At 39.2% G+C, this 21,812-nt stretch overlaps 1 protein-coding gene across 1 annotated transcript in view; it reads right to left on the bottom strand.

Annotated features, from left to right (window-relative positions):
- DNAH11 (dynein axonemal heavy chain 11) overlaps positions 1-21,812 on the bottom strand; it is a 311,121-nt gene that overhangs the window by 12,638 nt on the left and 276,671 nt on the right. The window contains exons 70-77 of the mRNA XM_058534426.1: positions 21,465-21,635; positions 19,344-19,466; positions 17,927-18,120; positions 16,612-16,760; positions 15,646-15,773; positions 11,709-11,936; positions 6,446-6,637; positions 3,728-3,847 (exon numbers count right to left, since the gene is read on the bottom strand). Of these exons, the coding sequence (XP_058390409.1) occupies positions 3,728-3,847; positions 6,446-6,637; positions 11,709-11,936; positions 15,646-15,773; positions 16,612-16,760; positions 17,927-18,120; positions 19,344-19,466; positions 21,465-21,635 (1,305 nt within the window). The remainder of the gene's footprint in view (positions 1-3,727; positions 3,848-6,445; positions 6,638-11,708; positions 11,937-15,645; positions 15,774-16,611; positions 16,761-17,926; positions 18,121-19,343; positions 19,467-21,464; positions 21,636-21,812) is intronic.

Here is a 21,812-nt window from a genome sequence, read left to right as displayed (position 1 = left end):
AACAACCCAATGTCCATCAACTGATGAATGGATAAACAAAATGGGGTATTACCCGTACAATGGAATATTATTTGGCCATAAAAATGAAGTACTGATACATGTATAACCTGGATGAATTTTGAAAACATTATACTAAGTGAAAGAAGTCAGACACAAAAGGCCACATATTATGCAGTTCCATTTATATGAAATGTCCAGAATAGGCAAATCTGTAGAGACATAAAGTAGATCGGTGGTTGCCTGGGGCTGGGGAGTGGGGATGCTGAGGGGAAGGGGATGGCGAGTGACTGCTAATGGGCACAGGGCTTCTTTTGGGGGTGATGAAGATGTTCTAAAATAGATTGTGATGATGGCTGCACAACTGTGAAAATACTAAAAACCTTTGGGTTGTCCAATTTAAATTGGTAAATTTTATTGAGATATAATTCACATCCCATAAAACTAGAAAAAAAAAATCAATGGAATTGTGCTCAAGGAGAATGAGCCTCCATATCATGAAAAAGTCATTAAGGATTTGAAAGTCATTAAGGATTTGAAAGTCATTAAGGATTTGAAGTCCCACCTTTGTGGAAATCAGTGCCAGGCACAATGACTAGAAACTGGGAAAGCCAGCATCCTGCCACTCTGGTGACTCCATGGGGTTGTTGTCCTTTCTACATTTTCCTTTCTGGTATTTACTAAACCAGTCTTTTAGACTCGCCTCCTCTGCTGCTTCTCCAAGTAGTCTTGGTTATGACAAGAAGCTCCCAGTTCATTGTGAGCCTAAACAAGTGCATTTGCCCTTGGCCTTTTGAGTAAAAGAATGCCATGGCCCCAAAGTGCTGTGAGGGATTTTCAGAAATTACTCGAGGTTGAATTACATTAAAATGGTGTCTTGAGAGCTGAAAGCTACATTAGTGATTTTCTAGACAATACTTTAATTTTACAAATGAGTAAACAGGCACAAGGAGGCCTTGTACAAAGCTGGACATCAAGTTAGTGGCAGAACCATAACTAGATCTCTGGTCTCCTGGACTGCCCAGTGTTCTCGGCGCCACTATGTGCCACCCACCATGCACCGTACAGACACAGGTCAGTGTTTTGGTGACCTCTGCCCCAATTACTACAAACAGATCAGCACTCCCACCAACGCAGTGTGCTGCAAAGAAGGACTGTGGTCTTTGGAATCTGATTGTGGGTTCAAATCCTGGTTTTGCTACTTTCCAACCGTTTGACCTCTCTCAGCCTGGGTTCTTTTTTGATTACATGGGATAATAATACCTACTTTGCAGGATCGTACTGAGAAGAAGAAATAATACACATGAATTGCATAGTACTACCCCTGGCACAGAGCTAGTATTTAATAAATGGTTTCCATTGTTATCACAGATTAAATACAGTCAAGTATGAAATATATATTATGAAAATGTATACTTCATAATAATAAAAATATCCCCCATTTATTAAGCATTTTGTTCTAACACTGTATAAATGTTTAAACCTGACAACAAACCCATGAGTTGGGCCATTCTTGTTTTGTAGATGATGAAACTGAGGCTCGGGTTCAGGGATGTGTCTGATATCACAGCGAACACAAGGAAGAACTGAATTTGAACCCAAGTTGTTGTTTTTTTCACTTCAAAGCCCAGCCTCTTAATTGTTACTCTATATCACCAAAATAGTTTTAATATATGACAACTCTCAGGTGACCTGATACCTTATTTTCCAAAAGTAATTTACTGTGTTACTCGTTTAGCACTGCCAGGTATGCGCCTTACATGAGAGAATGTTTTTTCTGTAACTTCGGCTAGAAACCCTCTAAGGCTCATTGCCATGGGAGAAGCCTCTCTGAGTGCAACCCATTTCTCCGAGAAATTCATCCATTCTCCTAACAGGTCAATGTTGCTGAAAGCACTCCAATTCCTTTGATAAGAGCAGCAGAACTTTAAACCCCGCACCATTAGTGGGTTGCTTTTCGATGACATTCCAATGCAGCCGAAGATAATAATTTCCAAATAAGTTAACCAATATGAGAAGTGGCAAAAAGATGTGTCCTGCAGAGGCTGAAGTGTTAGATCAAGTTCCTAATAATCTAAACAGCATGAGCAGGAAACATTTGCATGAGAACAAAATAACTGGGATTTTGCAGCCTCTGACCCCACGTCAGTAAGTGCTTTAACTTCCTTTGGTGAGTTGAAAAGGTAGCATTGTCCAGTGAGGATGCAAGATGGCAAATGAAGCATTTCGATCCTGAAAACCTCACCAGATCCACAAGGAAGGGCAGGTACCTAAATTTCCAAAGGGCTAACACCCACACCAGTGATGCCCCTCAGGTTTCATCATCTGTATTTATTTTACAGTGAAAGGGAGTTCAGACTTGTGAAGGTTAATGGACTGTCTCATTTGGCAACAGTAATTCTCCCCTTATCCTCAGGCCACAGCCAGAGAGGAAACAGCATGAGCTTCTGGATCTGCCCCTTAACCTCCACCATCATTCAGAGGAATCAGCCTCTGTAAAGGTCGCACGCCCAACACTGTTTATCTTTCCCATCTCCATGGTAACCTGCTCCCAGACCTCTTCTGAGGAGGACTTCCAATTGTGTTAAATTGAAAGTGTCTTTCTGACCTGTGAAATCCTGCTTATTAGAACTAAGGAAAGACCAGGGGACAATCAAAAGAAACACTTAAATAATAGTCACATGACAGGAAAGTATTTTTTCCTGCATTGTCCCCAAATTGTTTAACATTATTAAAAGTAGTAAAAAATAATCTGTTCCCAATTTTCTATATCAAACTACAATACACTATGTTTTCTAATACATGGTTATATTTTCAAAATGGACAAAACTGTGTAATGCTTTTAGGAGATGAAGTTCTCAGAGAAATTATAAACAGGAGGTTGCTGAAACTATTTAAAAATTATGGCACTGCTCTAGATACAGTTGGTGTCTTGTTCAACTGCGAGTAGAGATGGCATGGTGTAGGGTGCTCTGAGTTTCCAAGAAATAATCAGGTAATGGCCATGAACCTGTAAACCCCAGAAAACACAGCCCTGGTCACAAACCATGTGGGTGTTTGGTTTATGTAGACATAGGGTGGTAAGATGAGAAATGGGAAAAGGGTGCCTGGGTTCTTTAAACTCCAGTACAGGGGTGCTCTACCCCTTCCTCATAGAAGGAAGAACTGGGTTCTCAAATCACCACATTTTTCTTGAGCACGTATTTAGTCAGGAGTTATTGATCAAAATTTAGAATATTCCATGTCACAGGGTAAAAACTATAGATTTCACTTATTTCAGAGCCCTTAAATTGAAATTAATACACCTATCTTCTGGCTAGAGCTCTTGCCCATGATAACTGAGTGACCGGGGGCAAATCACTGTGCCTCAGTCTCTTTGTCTATAAAGTGGGGTAACAGTGTCAGATCTGCATACCTGGCTGGGTTGTTGCAAAGATCCAGTGAGTCTGTGCATGTGGGAGTGCTTCCCCTGGGCACACTCTACATGCACAGAGATCACCGTGGGGGGGTCTCGTTAAAATGTAGATTCTGATTCTGTAGGTCTGGGATGGGGTCCAAGACTCTGCATTTTTAACAAATTTCCAAACTCCCTTGAAGGTAGGCCAGAATACACTCACAGAAGGCCAAGAATCCTTCAATAACATTCAAGAATTATTTACGTAGTGAAGTTAGTTTAAAACATTCTTATTAGAATTTTCTCCTCCGTGAAATGAATTAAAAAATGTCTTACCAGAGATGGATTCATGAATTCTTCTAAATACACCCGACACAGTTTGCGATCCCAATCATCTGTGATGTGGCCCCCATACATGATCTCACCAAAGAGATAATGGAGGTCTTCCCATGGGACCTGGCGGGGGAAATCATGCAAATATTCACTTCTGGCCCAGGGCATCTGCCTCAGAGTGATTGACCTGTGGCATCTGCCTCTCTATAAGCCGCTCTACGACAAAGCTCCTCCAAACCCCCACCAACAGGAGCATTTAAAAGAGATTCAGAAATTACCTAGGTTTCTGCATAGAATTTCTTGAGAGAATTATTTTCAGTGTGTTTTAATATGTTCAGTGAAAATTCACTAACAGCTTTTAATGCAGATTTTAAGGCAAATAATTATTTCCTAGAACATATTATGTAGGGAAAGTTTACACGTTCAAAATCTCATTCCAAAAGTCATTAGAGGCTGCTGGTTCACAGGGCGTTTGAGGTCTAACATTTTTATAATCGGATTTTTATCAGGTTTTATGATCTGATTCAGGAAAAAAAGAAAACCCCGTACAATTTGAATTTGGGGTGTACTTAGAATTCCATCACCTTCTAAAAGTCCAGGCAAACCAATCCCCTTACCACAGATTGATTTGAGGGCTAGGTTCATGGCATGACTGGCTGAACAGGGTTGTAACTAATGACTGTACTGTGTTTTATACAAGAAATCACTGTATCTCCTCTATTTGGCTTCGCAGGGTTTGAAGCCTCTCTTTGCTACCCTTTAGTTTCCTCTGGGTTTGCAAAACATGCCAGTTTGTGATGAAGCCTTTCTAGACAGGAACCTTTATACCCTTGGGGGCAGTATATTGCCTCCCAACAGTTCAAGTAAAAACTTAATTATAGCCTTCATTTGTTGCATGATGTGACAGAACAAGTAAAATTGCTTCAACTATTCCAATGTTCTTGCTACAAGTTTATTTGAATTTGAATAAATGAACCTCAAATATGTCTTTCTTTTAAGCCAGTTTGATGTGAATGAAAAATAAAAGAGAAGTGACTAGGCTGCACCATGCTCTCTCAACCACCCCGTGAACTACCTTCCGTCATCACTGAAAGGGGGGAAACAAGGACCTCTTAATTTTATTTCTTTCTGATCACATTTAATTAACGCCTCTTATACATTTTACCATCTGATATATGTATCTCTCTCAAGATTTTAATCAGCTAGGGATCAGTTTTTTTCAATAGGTGATTCTCTTCCCCTAAATCCTGATCTTTGTTTTTCACATGTACCTTCTTGAAAAGGGCATTTTGTACAACCAAACTACGTGCACATATTAACTTAATTCCCAAATCTTGGTAACTTGCTTTGTGATATGTAGTGAATGACGTGGATCAAGACATCTGAGAGACAAGCACGTGTGTTAAAAACCGAAGGCTGTGTTGATCTGGAACACCAGTGAGAGAAGCAGCAGGATGCGGCACAATTCAGATGGCCAACTGGTGTTGCCAAGTCTCAGGATGTGAGAGCTGAAGAGAAACACAAGTGTCAACTCCTCTTTCTCCCCTTGATTTCTACCTCAATCGTGTACGGGATTCAGCTGAAATAGGATAATATTCCTGGTATCAGCCTCAACACAAAATACTATTTATTAGAATGATAAAAATATGCTCAAAGTATGCAGGCTTACTTTTTAATTTCATAAATTAAAAAAAATGATAGACATGGAAAACTGATCCTCACATACCACATTAAAGCCGTTTATTTTGGATACAACTTATTCAAAAGGTGTTCCGTGGGAGAACATACCCATGTTATGTACTAAGTGTGCGTATTCTGATAGCAGTCAACCTTTGAAGCTTGAGAAAACTTTGATAACCAAAATTGTAACAATGGTATCACAAGAACACAAAACAACCATTTATACATAAAAACATGGCTGAGTTGTTTTAAAGATGTTTTATAGAAAGTGTGGCCTAGAGCACAGCACCTGGGTGGTTTTGACAATATATCGCAACTTAAACAGATTTAACTTAATGGAAAAAGTTCCCCTTATGAAAACTAAGCCAGAAAATCCTTACGAATGGTTCTTCCTTTTTGAAATCTAGTCACTGGGTTTATAAGAGTTTACACAAATGTTCTTGATGAAGCATTCCCATTCCCATCTGTAAAACACATTTTAGCTCCAAAATAAAATCGTTCATCTACCTTTAACTTCAAATCAAGGGGACCATTACTGAGAAAGTCACAACAAGGTGGCATCTTTAATACATAATAATGACATATGTAGGAAATGCACCATTATTTATACATGTGACGTGCTGTAAATTGCTTCCATCATCAGAACTAATTGTAGTGATTATTAATGCAGTGTTATGAACTGTCAGAATTGCTGTATGTAATTACATTTGTGCAAATGCTTCATTACCTGCCTAATGAATCTGGCATATATGCACATGTAAACCACTGTTTTTGTTAACATAATGAAGGACATTTTTTTTTTTTTTTTTGCACTAAGCTGCTGATGTAGAACTGGTTTGACCTATCTTATGAAGTTTGAGCATCCATTGCTAGAAAACCTTTGATCTGGTTTCTTTTCACACTTGGCAGATGATGCATATATAGTGTCAGCCATTTCAATAATAGCTTGAAAAGAGAAATTATTGTCTATTTTGATAGTGCCCAAAGACTGACAGATTCAGTACACTCCTTGGAAGAGGTTATCTGACCACTGGCACTTACGTTAGGGTTTGCCTCTAAGTAGTTGTAGAGGACATTGGCACAAATGGTGAGGTCTCCGGTATTGAAGGGATAGCTGCGGCTCCAGCCCTGGGGGCCAAACCTCAGTCTCCCAGCAACGCAGGCATGGAAGTAGCACAGAGAAAAGAGGATGCTTTTAAACTCCTGCTCCTTGGAACATACTTCAAGTGTATCCTGGGAGAAAAGAAAAATGTTTGATTATCCATCTGTATGGTTTCCAAGGGCAAGGATCTGTGTTTTCAATAATCTCGCATAGAACTTTGAGGGAGATCTAGGACGGAGGTAACATGCAGTTTTAAGCATGGCTGCCCATCCTATGAGAGCATAATAGGAGACTAACTATTTGGCGTTTGTCAGCCTGTTGATTTAAGAGGAATGCTTTTATTTTGCTTTATTTATTCTTCTGAATGCTTCTAAATTCACTAGAAAATGAGACAGTTCATTCTGACCATTGATGATACTGCTTGAGATCATTTTCCCCTGCAAAATTTTCCTTGTAAAATCTGGATGACAAAAGGACATCGTCTTAGTTTCATCACTGTAGCAGAATACTAGTTAACACCGGGGTTAACTAGTAATACAGATTATCTGGGCACATGGCCATCCATTAAAAAACTATTTCCCAGCCTCCCTTGAAGCCCGGTGTGCCATATGACCAAGTTTTTTGCCAACAGAATTTGAGAAGAAATGTGTGCAACTTTCATGTCATTTACTGAACAGGAAACTGCTTCCTCTGGTTGTCACTCTTTTCTCTTTTCTTGGGGCTAGAAATGATGATGGTTGGACAACTGTGGAAGCCATGAGTTAGGTATAGTAGAGGCACCCACTGGCTTGGGTGTGTGGCTGATCTCATGGAACAGAGCTGCCAAGTATGTGTGACAGAAATTATCTTGTTTGAATAACTATAATTTTATACTGTCCCTTAACTAATACAATCACCACGACAAACGGTTTCCTTCCAGTGGACTAAAAGTAAAACTCGTTGGGATGATAGAATGGCATATGGAAGATGAAAAATATAGACCTTGTAGACTAGATCTTTAAGATTTTTTTGAAGATGCAGAGGGAAAGTTGAATCTTGGCCTGCTACATTGATGTGGTTATGGCCCCACAGCCATAAAATTAAAAGGTGAAAAACAGCCATCCAATCTATGGCTTAAAGGTAATACTTTACCGATTCTCAGATTTGGCCGTTCTGTGAGGCAAACAAGGAAAAGTTGAGGACTACTCCTTCAGCTGATGTTGGGCAGCAGAGGAAGATAAGACCAAATCTGTGCCTTCCTGCATAGTCCTTTAAAATGGCAAAATTACAGCTATTCTACATTTAAAATGGATCTGCCAACTTGGGCCATCAACAAAGTCTATTTAGCACCTTTGGGGTGGGAGCTCAGATCTGGTCTCCCAGGGGACTTCTGGTAAAAGTCTAAACCAAGGTTAGATTCGTTCTCTTGGTCCAGGACCAGAAGAGCTTTTTGGTTGCTTTCTATAGTATCACTTTCATCAGAATCCAGGGTTACCAACAAATATATTTCTAGAATTGGCCAGGCCACATACAGTGCAGACCTAACTAAATCACTAGGTTATTCTAAATCACTAGGCCATTTCTAGGTAATTTATGGGGCTTGAAAATATACAATAATTAAAAATAACTTTTCCACTACTAAATATCAAATAAAAGCAAGCTTGTGAAAGAAGAGAAACCACTTAATTGGAATTACTCTTGCAGGATATAAAAATGTACTACTTTTAAATGTAAGGAATTTCTAGGAGACCAAGTAGAAGTATCAAAATTTTATTTAGGAATTATGATCTAACAAGTCACTAACACCTCCCTAAATTACAGATAGTCCACAGAAAACCCAAGGTACTACAATAACTAAGTATATTAATTCCATCTATATTTCATATAACTGACTTAGTTTTATCCTCAGTGGTAAAAAAATCATAAGTTAATGCCCATTTCATTATGCTCTGATAATATAAATGCCACTGGAAGAAAATACGAATCAAGCTTTCCTAAGGAAAAGTCTGAGTCTACCTAACATTCCACATTTCAGGTCAGTTATATTTTTACAAACCAAATGACGAGCAAAATAATATCAGAAAATATAACAGCTATAAACAGCACTGTGAACAGAGAACAGGCATCTGCACACACCTAACAGTGTAGTATGCACACACATACCAATTTTACATGCACAATGACCAATTATTTGTTTCTGCTGCAAATCTTACAGAAAAAGAAATCCATATTCTTACTTTAAAAATCTGGTTATCTGGGTATGAAAGGAGCCCAAATAGCACTCTTTTATGACATCATCTTCAAGAAGCAGATGCTATTGAGCTGAAAGAGGCATAGGTAGGCAGCATCCTACAAGAAATGGTTCCTTACCTCTTAGTCACTTAACGATCGTATTTACATAAATGTTCTGGAATGCTCTGGGTAATAAAGGACTAATATTAAATGAACTTTGTTCATTATAAATACATGTCAAAGTTTGGAGGTAAATTCTGATTTTGGGAAAGATTAAAATTTCAGATTTAATTTGATTTGAAAATTAAAACATGCAAAACAAAAACACCCAAACAGAACAGTTAAGTTGTCTAGATCCCTTGGGCACTTTTCTCATCTGAGAAGGGCTACAGGAGTAACTGAGACTCATTTACTAAAGCAAATGAGTACCATGGCAGATGACGTTCATCACCCTCTGTCCATGTAACAGGCTTCAGCAACATAGGGCCATGGCAGCAACACAGAATGCCCAGGATGTTACAAGGAGACTTGGAAACGGAGGAGGTCTGTGATCGAGACCACTAACTGCTTGCCCTAAAGTGTCTTCTCACTGACTTTTCATTGGGCACATAGCTGCCCAAGAGAAATTTACTTATCCCAGCCTCTCTTGCAGCTAGGTAATGCAATGAGATTTAAGTTTGACCGATGAGATGAAAGGAGAGGTATTGTGTATTAACTTTTAGGAAGCATCTTTAAGGAAAGTGAACATGTTCTCTTTGTCCTCTTTGTTCCTTTTTTCATCCTTCTGTCGGGAACATGGATATGGGGGTTGCAACACTCACAGCCACCTGGGATCATGCCAAGGCCCATCCTAGAAATGGTGGAGTGGTGAACTGTAAAAAGTGGGTTGATGACAACTTTGTGGTGACACATATGAGCTGTGAATGACCTACTTCTAGAATTCTCATGTGGCAGAAACACTTTTTAACCTTGTTTAAGCCTCTGTTGTTTATACTTCTTTTATAAGTAGCCAACCTAACTGATAGAAGGGTGCTGGGAACCTACTCACAGATAGCCAGAGAGCATAGGCTAATACCCTTGAATTACATAATCTGAATGAAAACCACACATTATTTTCTAACATAATGACAGGGCAGCATTCATAAAAAACTCCTAAAAACTTTAGATTTTCTTTAGAGTTTTTATTTGGTTGGTTGGTTTTGGCTAAAATAGGCTTGATGGGAAGTTTATTTAATGAATCAGTTTGATTATCTTTGCTTTTGCGACTTATGATCCAATTTAGTCTTAATATTTCAGAGGATCCTTTCCACTAGATAAGTATTCCCCCTTGAAGTTCTTTCCAATAAATGTAACCTTCAGTTAATATAAGTGGCTTTCCAGATAGCAATCGAAAGAGCTAATACTTTCATGAATAAACTAGAATAGGTTGTTCTTAACTGGGGAAGGAATTCATGCATAGGCTTTGGAGGATGTGTTCATCCCTATGATTATAGGCAACAAAATTTTTAATGTGCATTTTCCTGGGGAAAGTGTCCATAGTTTTATTAGATTATCAGAGGAGCCCTCACTAAAAAAAGCTGAAGGGGGCTGGCCCAGTGGCGTAGTGGTTAAGTTCGCGTGCTTCACTTCGGCAGCCCGGGGTTTGCGGGTTTGGATCCTGGGCGTGGACCTACACACTGCTCATCAAGCCATGCTGTGGCGGCATCCCACATACAAAATAGAGGAAGATTGGCACAGATGTTAGCTCAGGACCAATCTTCCTCACCAAAAAAAAAAAAAAGCTGAAAGAATTGGGCTGAAGCATATTTGTTGATGAAACACTTGCTTTTCACAATAAAGCCAATTGTTTTAAGGAGTTAGATAAATCCTATTTAAATGTATCAAACTCCTCTTTTGTCCTTACTTTGGGAAAGAATTTGAGAATGTCATAAATGGCTAGAAATTATAAATTAAGGGATGATAAAAAAAATCAAATACATGCCTGCCATAGTTCACAAAAAAGCATACTGTGAATACGTAATAGATTCAGTAAGATTTTTTGAGTGCCTTCTTTTTACAGCCTACTGCGTTTATGTAGGCTACAAATTACTCAATTATTTAAGTAAGTAATTCAACTATATTCTTCAAAACTATATTGGCCAATTATTATAATTCCTTCATCATGTTCTTTTGGGTATTAGCCCAGAAGTTACCAGAGAAAAAGTTAAGCAGGTTGGCATTCTTCATAGAGAATGATAACATTTCTAACAGGAGGCTGAATGTTTATCACCAAGTCATATGTATTTCCTCTTTAGGCCTCATTTTGCTTCTCCTAATGAGAATGCTGTTTACCAAGGATTTCCAAGAAATTAGAGGAAGGAATGGGAACTCAGAGAAATAGGAACAAAGGAAATTGAAAGACTCGATTATGATACAGATAGATGTCATAATTTGGACAAGGAAACTAATGGTTATGGAGGTATCATTAACTTATATATATATTAATTTGTTTCTGTTTTATTTTGGAAAGAAATGAATTATAAATAAAAATGCAGTATGGATATAATCTCAAAAGGAGGACTTTAAATTTACTAATATCGAAACCAGATGGAAAATATCAAATATCATACTGAAACACATCCCACGTCATTATTGTTGTCATCATCCTCAAAATCAACAAGAATAACAATGGCTCTTCCTCTTTCTGTGTTAAGAGATACTAGTCTGCCATCTTTGTCTTCAATAAGCAGGTTCCTCAAAAGGTACATAGTTCATTCTCCTTAAACATGTGGCTGTAGTTTTAGGGTGAAAGTTAAATATATTTTCTAGTGATTGGAATAGGGAATGACAGGGGCAATCCTTTCAAGATATTGAAACACACACAGACACACACAAGGACATTGAGATTTCACTCCATCCTTTGCATGAGATGAATGAGTAGATAGATGATGGACTCACAGTCTTGTGAGAAGACCATGACTTTAGCGTCAGACCAGGCTTCTGCTTCCTTACCTGATCAAAGTTGTAGAGGGCAGCATGCAGATTGGCCAGCATTCCTGTGGGGGGTTCATTAGTAATCTTAATGGAATTTTCCAGGAGTCCTTGAGGGATGATATGTTCATTTGGTGTGGGTGCAGACTCGGCACTCATGAAAACCCTGTAATCTCTGTGGCTTCCTTGGCTGAATCTTTCAAGGAGCTTCTCCAAGGTTCCTAGCCACTTGGCTACCAAATGGACATTCTGAAAGATAGTATGGCTTATAATTCCTGTGAAACTGAAATATATTACTTAAATTATAGGATTAAAACATTTTCCTATATGTAAATGTGCTGAAAACTCAGAGAACCATGATTTAAATTTTCCTTTATTATCATGTTAGGAAAAAACAAAAAACAAAACAGAATTGAACATTGAACACATTAAGTGTTCTTTGTAAACTAAAGTTTATCTTTGTAAACCAAAATCTCCTTCCAATACACTTACCTACTTTCTAACACCCACCAATCACTTCTGAGATGGAGTTCCTGATAGTTTTCTTTGTTGCAGTTCAAATTCAATTACTGAGACTTATCTGGGTTAGTTTAATCAAGTATAAAAACTAAAAGCCAGGAAGAAATGTACCTGATCACCCACTTCATTGTTTCTGATGGAAACCTCCTCTACTCCAACTCCTACTTATTAGTATACGGACTCAAAAGGATGTGAGGGATGAAAGGCTAGCTGAAAATGAAAGCAATCACTCTTTGTTAAGATGCTCTGTGTATTCCTAACCTTTTATTTTTCTTAAACCCTAGAGCTGTCAGAAATCATGAAAGAAACGAATGTCACCATCATCACTCTTTGATTTTCAGTTTTATGATTCACAAATTTGCTCCTCCAATACTAAACACCCACAGAGTACAGCTTGGTAGTGGTGCAGTGAGAGAGGTATAAAGGCCATACTTCAGAAGCTTTCTGGCTTTGGAGAAGTCCTTGATATAGTGATTGAAACATCACCTCCAGGAATATGTAGTTATTTCCAACAAAGAAAGATGCTTAAGATGATAATAGCTACAAAAATACAGAGAATGAAGGCAAACAGGCAAGGGAATAGTAATGCAGGTATCTTTCTTTGAAACAGTTCTGCTCTAAAAAAACCTATGCCGATTCAGTTGTTCACGTTAATAGGCTTTTTTCCCCTTGGCAAATATTGAACATTAGTAGGTGTCATGAGCTGAATTGTGTCCACCCAAATTCATATGTTGAAATCCTAACCCTCAGTACCTCATAATGTGACTGTATTTGGAATAGAGTTTTTAAGAGGCAATTAGGCTAAATGCAGTCATTAGAGTGAGCCTTAATTCGATATGACTGGTGTCCTTATAAGAGGAGGAGATTAGGACACACACACAGGGGGAAGACTATGCAAAGACACAGGAAGAAGACACCCATCCACAAGCCAATGAGAGAGACCTTAGGAGAAAGCAACCCTGCTGACACCTTGATCTCAGACTTCTGGCCTCCAGAACTACAAGAAATTAAATTTCTGTTGAATAAGCCACCCAATCTGTGATGCTTTGGTATGGCAACCTTAGCAAACTTATACAGTAGGTAAGGGATGTAAGTTTCCTCCCCTACATGCTTGTTACTAGATTATAATGAAAGTGCTTCTCGCACCTAATTGTGCCCCTCATACAAATAAGCAAGAACAAAAAACAATTAAAAAAAAACCTATTTTGTAAGCTCAAATACATCTTAATTCTCTACCTTATTATGAACTACAACAATACATTACTTGAAAAATTTGCTTGAAACATAGGTAAAAATATTCTAGGCAGTGACTTTGGAGTCAAGGGACAGAAAAACCTCCAAATGAGCCACCGTTGAACACAGGCACACTTTGGGAATCCAGCCTGGGCACATTCTTGAGGATACTGGCTTTGGGACTGGCTAGATTCTTCTGCCTATTTGTCCAAGGGCAGCAATGCCTGTGCCACATTTTAGCCAATCCACATATCTTGAAAACCACCCATTTTGCCCATGAAAAATGATTTTTAAGATCCATTATGTTAATTCACAATGTGGTGTGCATCTGAGATAAAGACAGCTGCTAGCCTGCTACCTTTGTAATAGTTTTCTCTGGAGTGTGGGTGTTTGAGAAAATGCTAGCTAAATATACCTAGAGGGGCTATATCTGATCATAGTAATTGACCATTGTAGAGTTTGGTTAGGAACTCATTAACATGTGCATACATATCATATGCCTACGCTGATATAATTTAATGTAAATTACAAATGATATAACAAGTTCCCATTATGCTGGTCTTTTCTTTCTTCAAAATCCTGCTTCACTGTTAATCGCCAATCAACAGGATACTAGAAACCTCCAGAAACTGGGACAGCCAAAAGCCTGGGATAGTCTCTCCTCTCCAATTATTCTATGTAGAGAGTGAAACAGTGAAATAGTTACATTCTAAGTTACTGGCTTACCACTAAGAACAAAAATCAAAGGTCTAGAAAAGATGTCCAAAAGCAGATCCTTCACAAAATAAGGTCTTCTAAGATTTTTTTTTTTATGGTAAAACTTACAACTTGCATTTTTGGGGGCAACTGGTAGCTTAGCATAGATATAAAAATAACAGAAACATTTTACTTTGAATACTATGTACTTGTGAGGATGACTATACCCCTGCTAGTTTCTCGCCGGTCTGAGCTGCTGGACGCATGAGAACTCTCAAAGAACTCTTATCTTTTGTGGGAAGGTCTCAGCGTCCACCCAACTATCGGGGCAACAACTGCTATCTCCAAAAAAAAAACAAACCCTCCACTGTTAGTTGCCTGACTCTGTGAGCCTCAGAAGGGGACATACCATCCCAAGTCACCTGAGGTCTCGTCTAAGCAGTAAGCATTACTCTCCCAAAGGTTATATTCTGCTTGGACTCTGGGCAACTTCTTTGTGATTCCAATTTTATTTCAAGCAGAAATGCAAAATGCATCAACCCTGGATACTGGAGACACTAAGAGAGGCCAATGTCATATCTGCACGAGGGTGGCAGTGTGAGCTAGCAGAAAGAATGTCCCTTGCTGCCAAACAGATCTGAACTCAAGTACCAGCTCTGCCGCTTTCCAGCTGTGTGGCCATGAGGCTCTCCAGACCACTCTGAGGCTCACTTTTCTCATCTTTACAAGGGGATGCCAATACCTATCTTTGCAGCTTTGCTGTAATGTTTAGAGAGATTGCCTAGTAAAGAGTCTAGCACATAAATGAGAACCTTTGGGATCACTGTGCTACAAATCAAATGGCCATTTCCAGAACTGCTGAGACAGCCAGTGTGCCTTATTATAGAAGGAGTCAGCACAGGTCCTGGGTGCCCCCTAAAGCTTGCCTGGGCTCCATTGATCCCTTGGTTCTTGCTAGAATCCCCAGCTAAGGGACACCGGGGAGGACACTGGGTTGTAGAATAATAGACCCTTATAATGTTAGCCCTAGAAAGGATAAAGGGCTTATCTACTCTAATCCCCTTAATTTACAAACAAAGGGAATGTTATACAACTAGTTAGGGCAGACTCAGAGTTGTATGAGATAATATATGAAAAAACACTGTCAACTTTAAAGCTAGATGCAAACGTGAGATATTATGACAACGGTGTTGGCAGTCTATACAAGCATGTCTGTCCTCAAGCACTACTGGAGTGTCCCAGATATCTGTAAGTCAAGAGAATGATGGGTCTCCCTCTAATATTTTTCATTTTAAAGCACAATGGCTAGAAAATCTCTCAAAAGATGATAGCCATCCTTGTCAGCAGAGTCTCTTATCACCTTTGGAGGTATCAATACTGAGAGAACCCCTAGGACTCTGCAAATCACCATGTGTTGTGTGAAAAGATCATTCCCGTTGGGCAGGGCAGCTCCACATGGCCCATCCCCTGTGTTCATTCCCAGTGTCTTCCATGAAAATGTGATACTCACTTGGAGTATGACCCAGTGTCCTCCTTTGGAAGCTTTCTCCAGTGCCATTTCTGCCACCGTCTCCTGACCTTGTCCTAAAGACACGTTGTGGAATTTTCCGGAGTCGATTGTAAACCCAAGTCTTTTGCCTGTAGGAGGATACAACACGATGAGAGGAAAAGTGAATCAAGGAGAGGTGAGAAGAATCTGGAGTTTTGTGGCCCAATGTCCATCTGTGGTCACTGCTGCCACCTTCTAGGTCACTTTCCTAAAGAATCCAAACTAAACCTCTGTCATTTCAACAAGCAGCATTTTGAGCTCTCAACAGCTGCCTCCTTGCAAGCATTAGCAAAGCCTGTGTAAATCAGTTCCTCTGGTTTTATGGTAATGAAGCTTTTGACATTTTGATAGATGGCAAGCATTGTTATTGAGCTTTATAAACTCTTGCAGGAGTAGCAAAGCATTTCCCTCATAAAAAGGAGCAACATGTGGTAGATATCACATCATTTTTTGAATGGATCGGCTCATTGAGTAAATGCAAGAGCCTCTCGCCTTGTGAGGCCGTGCTTGAATCAGCACAGTCAGGTCACAGCTCTATTAACCTGGTATTCTCGGTGCAGGCCGTGGGGAATAGCAATCCAAAACACAAAGCGACAGTGCCTTGCACAATCGAATAGGCTTGCTCTAATGACCATTATTTAGTCACAGGGGGCACAAGATTACAAGACCATGGAGAAAATTGCCTTCTGGCCCTCATATAGTCAAAAGGTGGAAAACAGTACAAAAGAAACTTGCATTACACCAACCAGAGGAATGTTCCATTTGAACATATCTTCAGACTATGGTGTTATTAGCCTTACATTTTCCATACACTCAATCTCCAACAAATGGAGAAAAAAGGCACTAAGATAACTGTGAACTGAAAGGAAGGTCCGGCAGGTGTTGGGTGAGAGGGAGGGCGGGCAGGTAAGCCTCCTTGCCACTCACCAAGGATCTCTAGGTCTTTAAGGGCATCTACTCCTGGAGAGAGGATGAAGAATACTGGGGCAGCTGGGCTGCTTTCTTCAAATGCTTTAACTAAATCCAATCTGGTCCTCTCCACATACTTTGCACCCAGTTTTTCCTGCACAAAATTCCTATAAAAAAGAATAATGCAAAAAACATGATCAGCGGTTTGACCTTGAAAAGTGTCACAACTTGGGTCAGCTCAAACCATGAGCTGGAAGGAAGCAAACCATGTTTATTACTTGGGATGTTTTGTAAGAGTGACAATATGAATCCAATGAGATTTATGTGCTAGTGTCAGTGAAATCCCTCTCTGCTTTAGAAGCTCTGAAAATCAGAAGCCTGCGTTCCATTTTGGGGGGCTACTGAGACCCCCCTCTGAGTACCATCAGCTGCCTGCATACGGCTTTGTATCCCCCAAGTACCCTGCTAGATCCCCCATTACTTATTAACAGTTCATTAGATTTGCCACAGTGCAATCTTCCAGCCTGCTGCGCTTCTCATGAATATACAAATGCTTTTTGGGGTGTTTCTAACACAGGGAAGCTCAATTAAGCAGGGATTATTTTCCAGCAGCATCAGATTTAGCACAAAGTAAGTACTACTAAGCAGAATTAACTTGTAAAGTAGGGTGCGGCAGAGGCTTCTGCAAAGAGAAATTGGCTGAACTAGACAAAGCAAAAGAAAAAACTCAAGGCACGTGAATACTATTGAAGAAAGAGGAGCATGAGAGGGAAGGAAGTTGAGAACTCTGGTCGGTGAATTCAAATTAGAACATGACTTGCGTGAATTAAGCAGCAGAATACCATTTTGAAGCCAACAGGGCAAAGAAAAAGGACACTTGAACCAAGATGTAGACAGAGGTTTCTGCTTTTAAAGTGCGTTGGTTGTAAAGTTATAGGACCATGAGTATCTATATGAAAGAATTCATTTTTGTTTGATGTGCAAAATCTTCAGAACCAAAAAGCCATCACTGAATAAAGACGATGGAACTTACACTTGGATAATGCATGTTCCTGGCCTCTAAACTCTGCTGACACCCACCTCTCTTCTTGGAATATTTCCACCGGTTCCCCTGTTTCTCCTAAAGCTTTTCAGGGAGGATGTGCTGAGTCTGCCTATAGACTAGCACACTGTCTAGCAAATTTTAACAAGAGTAGTGATTACAATACCAAAATTTCAGCAGAATCACCTCTCATCAATATGGACCGTAAATGCCTCCACCAGATACTCCTAGCCCCCAAGACTAAGTTTCCTCTAGGTTAACTTGCATTTCCAAAAATGCTGACTGCCCCACCTGAGAGCGTATGTCATTCTGTCGGGGCGCATGGCTCTCAAAATAATCAGCTTCTGTATTAAATTTTTCTTCTTCCATTCTTGCGGTAACTTTTCTTTTTCTGGACACTCAGATTCTACCCACTTCCTCCACTGCTTGGCAGATCCTTCCACATCTCGGTCTATGCCTCGAAATTCTTCCATAAGGGCTACTGCCTGTAATACAACAGGGAAACAGGAATGGTGTGTATAATAGCTTAGAGTGTGAGATAAAGACTTATGAAGGTATTGAATCCTATGTACACAAGTTGTGCTGCATAGTCTTTATTTCCTCTCCAGATTTACTCTGTACCTTTTACTCCCAGCTAAGAGGGTGATCTCTAAGGATTACTTAACTCAGTTCCCCAGTTGGGTTTGGCCAATAGAAGACACTGGCAAGAGACTGGAAAGCTGAAGAGAGGGGCAGAGGTATTTCTTCCCCAGCTCTTTCCCTGTTGTGACACCGTTTGGCAGTGGCTGTGTTCCTTTACTGAATGCCACAGCTCCTATAGGCTGACTCTCTCCCATAACTTCATTTCTCAGTCATTTCAGTAATTGCTCCTTTTCCTCCTTTTTCCATCACCATCCTTGGTTGAGTCCTTTATCCTTCTTCCCATATTATGAAAATATATTCTTTGTTAACCATTTTTTTAATCACTCTTTTGAATGTGCTATATGTTTTCTACTGAAACTCTGACCAATATACCATTGAATTTGAATTTATAATTCTCAAGTTAGATCTAATTAAGAATTCTATTTAAAAAAATAAATCGAAACATACTATAAAAATAAGGGATAACAGTTATTTTCAATGCATAGATATATTTCCCTTTTAGACAAAAGAGTAGGGCAAAACTTAGCATATGATGAGGATCTTTAAGGAATTCCAGAGGCTGGGAGAATAAATTCTTAACAACGGGATCTTCTGACAGAAAAATGGGGTAAGGATTGATAATTGGGGTTGAAGAATGACTATCACTTTTTTCTCTACAACATTCTGTTCTGCTTAAACATTTTATAATGAGAATAAACTACCATATTGTCGTGTAATTAACAAAACTATTTGGAAAAAGTGGAGAAGTATTATGTAAAAAAAAAACCAAACAAAGAAACTAGATTCAGGTAAATTGAAAAAAATATTCATTTATATTCCTTGACTTTTACCAAAGGTCCTGCAGGCTATACATATTTATTAACAACTTTTCCACCCATAAATAGGTCAAAAATTCCTTTACTTCCAAATAAGAAACTCATCAATTTAGTAATACAAAGATTAATTTAAAATATTTCTACTACTGAAATGGTGTATATCACCTGTAATTTTTAAACTACATTTCTACATTTGAGAGAACTGAGATTAAATAAGATTTAGAAATTGAAGAACCATGTTCCTAACATACCTTTATAGCACTCCATGACTGAGTAGTTAGGAAGTCAACAGGGCTCAGGTAAGTGTGTTCAACCGTGAATCGAAGCAGGAAATCCAATTCAAGAGGGTCTATCTCTTTCTTTCTCAACAAAATCTTGAGAGTACACAAAATTGAAAAGGGTCATTTGGTTTACATCAAAATCACGACACAGGAGGCAGTCATGACCTAACAGATATGACTGAATAGGCAGAACCACATCTGCTAAGCATTCCTATAGATATATATCTGTTCTACAGCTGAAATAAGGAATCTTAGATTACGCCCATGATCTCAAAACCTTGATCAGAAATCTAATAGAAAATAATTACAAAGGCTGGTTTATTCCATTTTTAACACCTATGCCTATTAGCAACATATTTGAAATATACTTTCATATTTAATCTTCTACTATTAGATCAAACTTGTCTTAAAACTTGTTATACAAATTGAGAAAGCCTCAGATGACAATGGACTGAATTACTAAACAGAAAGTAAAACTAGTATTATAAGTTAGTCCTGGTATAGAAATTACATCCAATAAACTATGAGATGTATGAGAGATTTTTCTTATATGTGAGATTATATTCAGAAAAACTGGAAATTATTGTTTCCTAGATACAACTAAACACATCAGGAATTGAAACAAACTTTAGACACCCTGATTACAGAATTGATAATAAGCCCATAGAGCATTTTGGGGGCACAAATGAAATAGTCCTAATTTCCACATAAAAGCTATAGCACCTTATAAAGTTAAACAGGTAAAACGTTTGAGTTTTATGCTATTTTAAAATTCTAGATATTTTCAAAATACATTATGGGTGGTAATAATATTTTATTAATTTTTCCTTAATTTCCAAAACAAATAATTGTCCATATATGAAGCTTTGATTTATGTAGATTGTCAGGATTTGAGATAAATTAATTTATCTGTGGCTTCCACAGGGATGTTTTAAACAGATGTGCATGTATGTGTGTGCATGTCATGTATTATCATTCCTCGCCTTTCATTGTTAATGAGCAATATGTATTAAAAAAACTTGATTTTGCAATGCCTTGCTCCTGTTTATCACATACATTATACAACACCTACACCCAAATATTCTTATTTAATCCAAAGGAATCTACGAATACCAAAAATATTGAAAGAGAAGTGATGGTTTATCATTTTTAACAGCGGGTATTCATAAAATGCCTTCTTTGGGCCAGGCACTCTGGAGGACGCAACATAGATCAGTCAGTGACCTTTCACCAAGATTTGGATTGATGGAAAAAGTTACACAGCAAAGGAACTAAAAACGAACATGCTTATTTCATCTAGGCATGTGGTCCTCAATGTCTTCTTCTTATCATGGGCACCTTTATTTAAAAAAAAATCTTTTGCAGAAGTCCCTATCAAAAAAAGTAAAGGGGTAGTAGGTCTCTACTGAAGGTGGGAGTATGAAACCTGGGGCTCTTTTTACCCACTCACTGTTTTTTTCTTTTTTTTTTTTTTGTGAGGAGGATCAGCCCTGAGCTAACATCTGCCAATCCTCCTCTTTTTGCTGAGGAAGACTGGCCCTGGGCTAACATCCGTGCCCATCTTCCTCCACTTTATATGGGACGCCGCCACAGCATGGCTTGCCAAGCGGTGCATCAGTGAGCGCCCGGGATCTGAACTGGCGAACCCCGGGCCGCCGCAGCGGAGTGTGCACTTAACTGCTTGTGCCACCGGGCCGGCCCCCCACTCACTGTTTTTTAAAGGGGCTCTGAGAAACTCCTAGGACCACTCGGATCTGGATTCATAACTCTGATCTCAAAGAAGCTCCCTGGTAGTACCTGGGAGGTTCTGGACAGAATCTGAGAAGATGAGGAGGATGTCTCATCAATCTGTTTTTCAGGGTGATAGCTGATGTGGTTGCTTAAAGTGTACATCCACCCAAACCAACGCGCCGACCTACTACAAGGTTGTCATATGCCCAAGCTCCCTCTGGGAAACTCAGACTCTCCTCATGCCAGCAACAGCTTCCAAAGAGGGTGTCTGTGCTTCCCTTCAGCAGAAGTAAAGTGCATCATAAACAGAGATGTGTGATTTTGGTTCTAGGGATGCTTTCGAATGACTGATTTCCTCACCTGAAAAGCCATCTGGGACAGGAAGGTGAGCTTGTCCTTCTCAAACAGCGCCTGGCTGGTGTAGAGGAAGATGGCGTGGGTTATGCTCTCCGTCAGGACTGAGATGCGCCCCTGCATGTCCTCCACCTTGTCAGCCTGTGCAATTGCTCTGTGGAACAGCACGTTGAAAGCCTGGGGAATTCAAAGTGACTGTTAAAGGGTGAAAACTGGTGCCTGGATGTCTAGCTAGCCCCAGACACACAGGACTCCAGTTTAAGGTTTATCTCTGGGGAGATAAGACAGGATTTTTATGAGGATTATATGAGCTCTTGGAACAGTTCCTGGCTCATGGTAAGTGCTCATTAAATG

This window comes from Diceros bicornis, chromosome 3 (assembly GCF_020826845.1).
Source record: "Diceros bicornis minor isolate mBicDic1 chromosome 3, mDicBic1.mat.cur, whole genome shotgun sequence".
Classification (NCBI taxonomy): Eukaryota; Metazoa; Chordata; class Mammalia; order Perissodactyla; family Rhinocerotidae; genus Diceros; species Diceros bicornis.
This window is presented reverse-complemented; position numbering and strand designations above follow the sequence as displayed.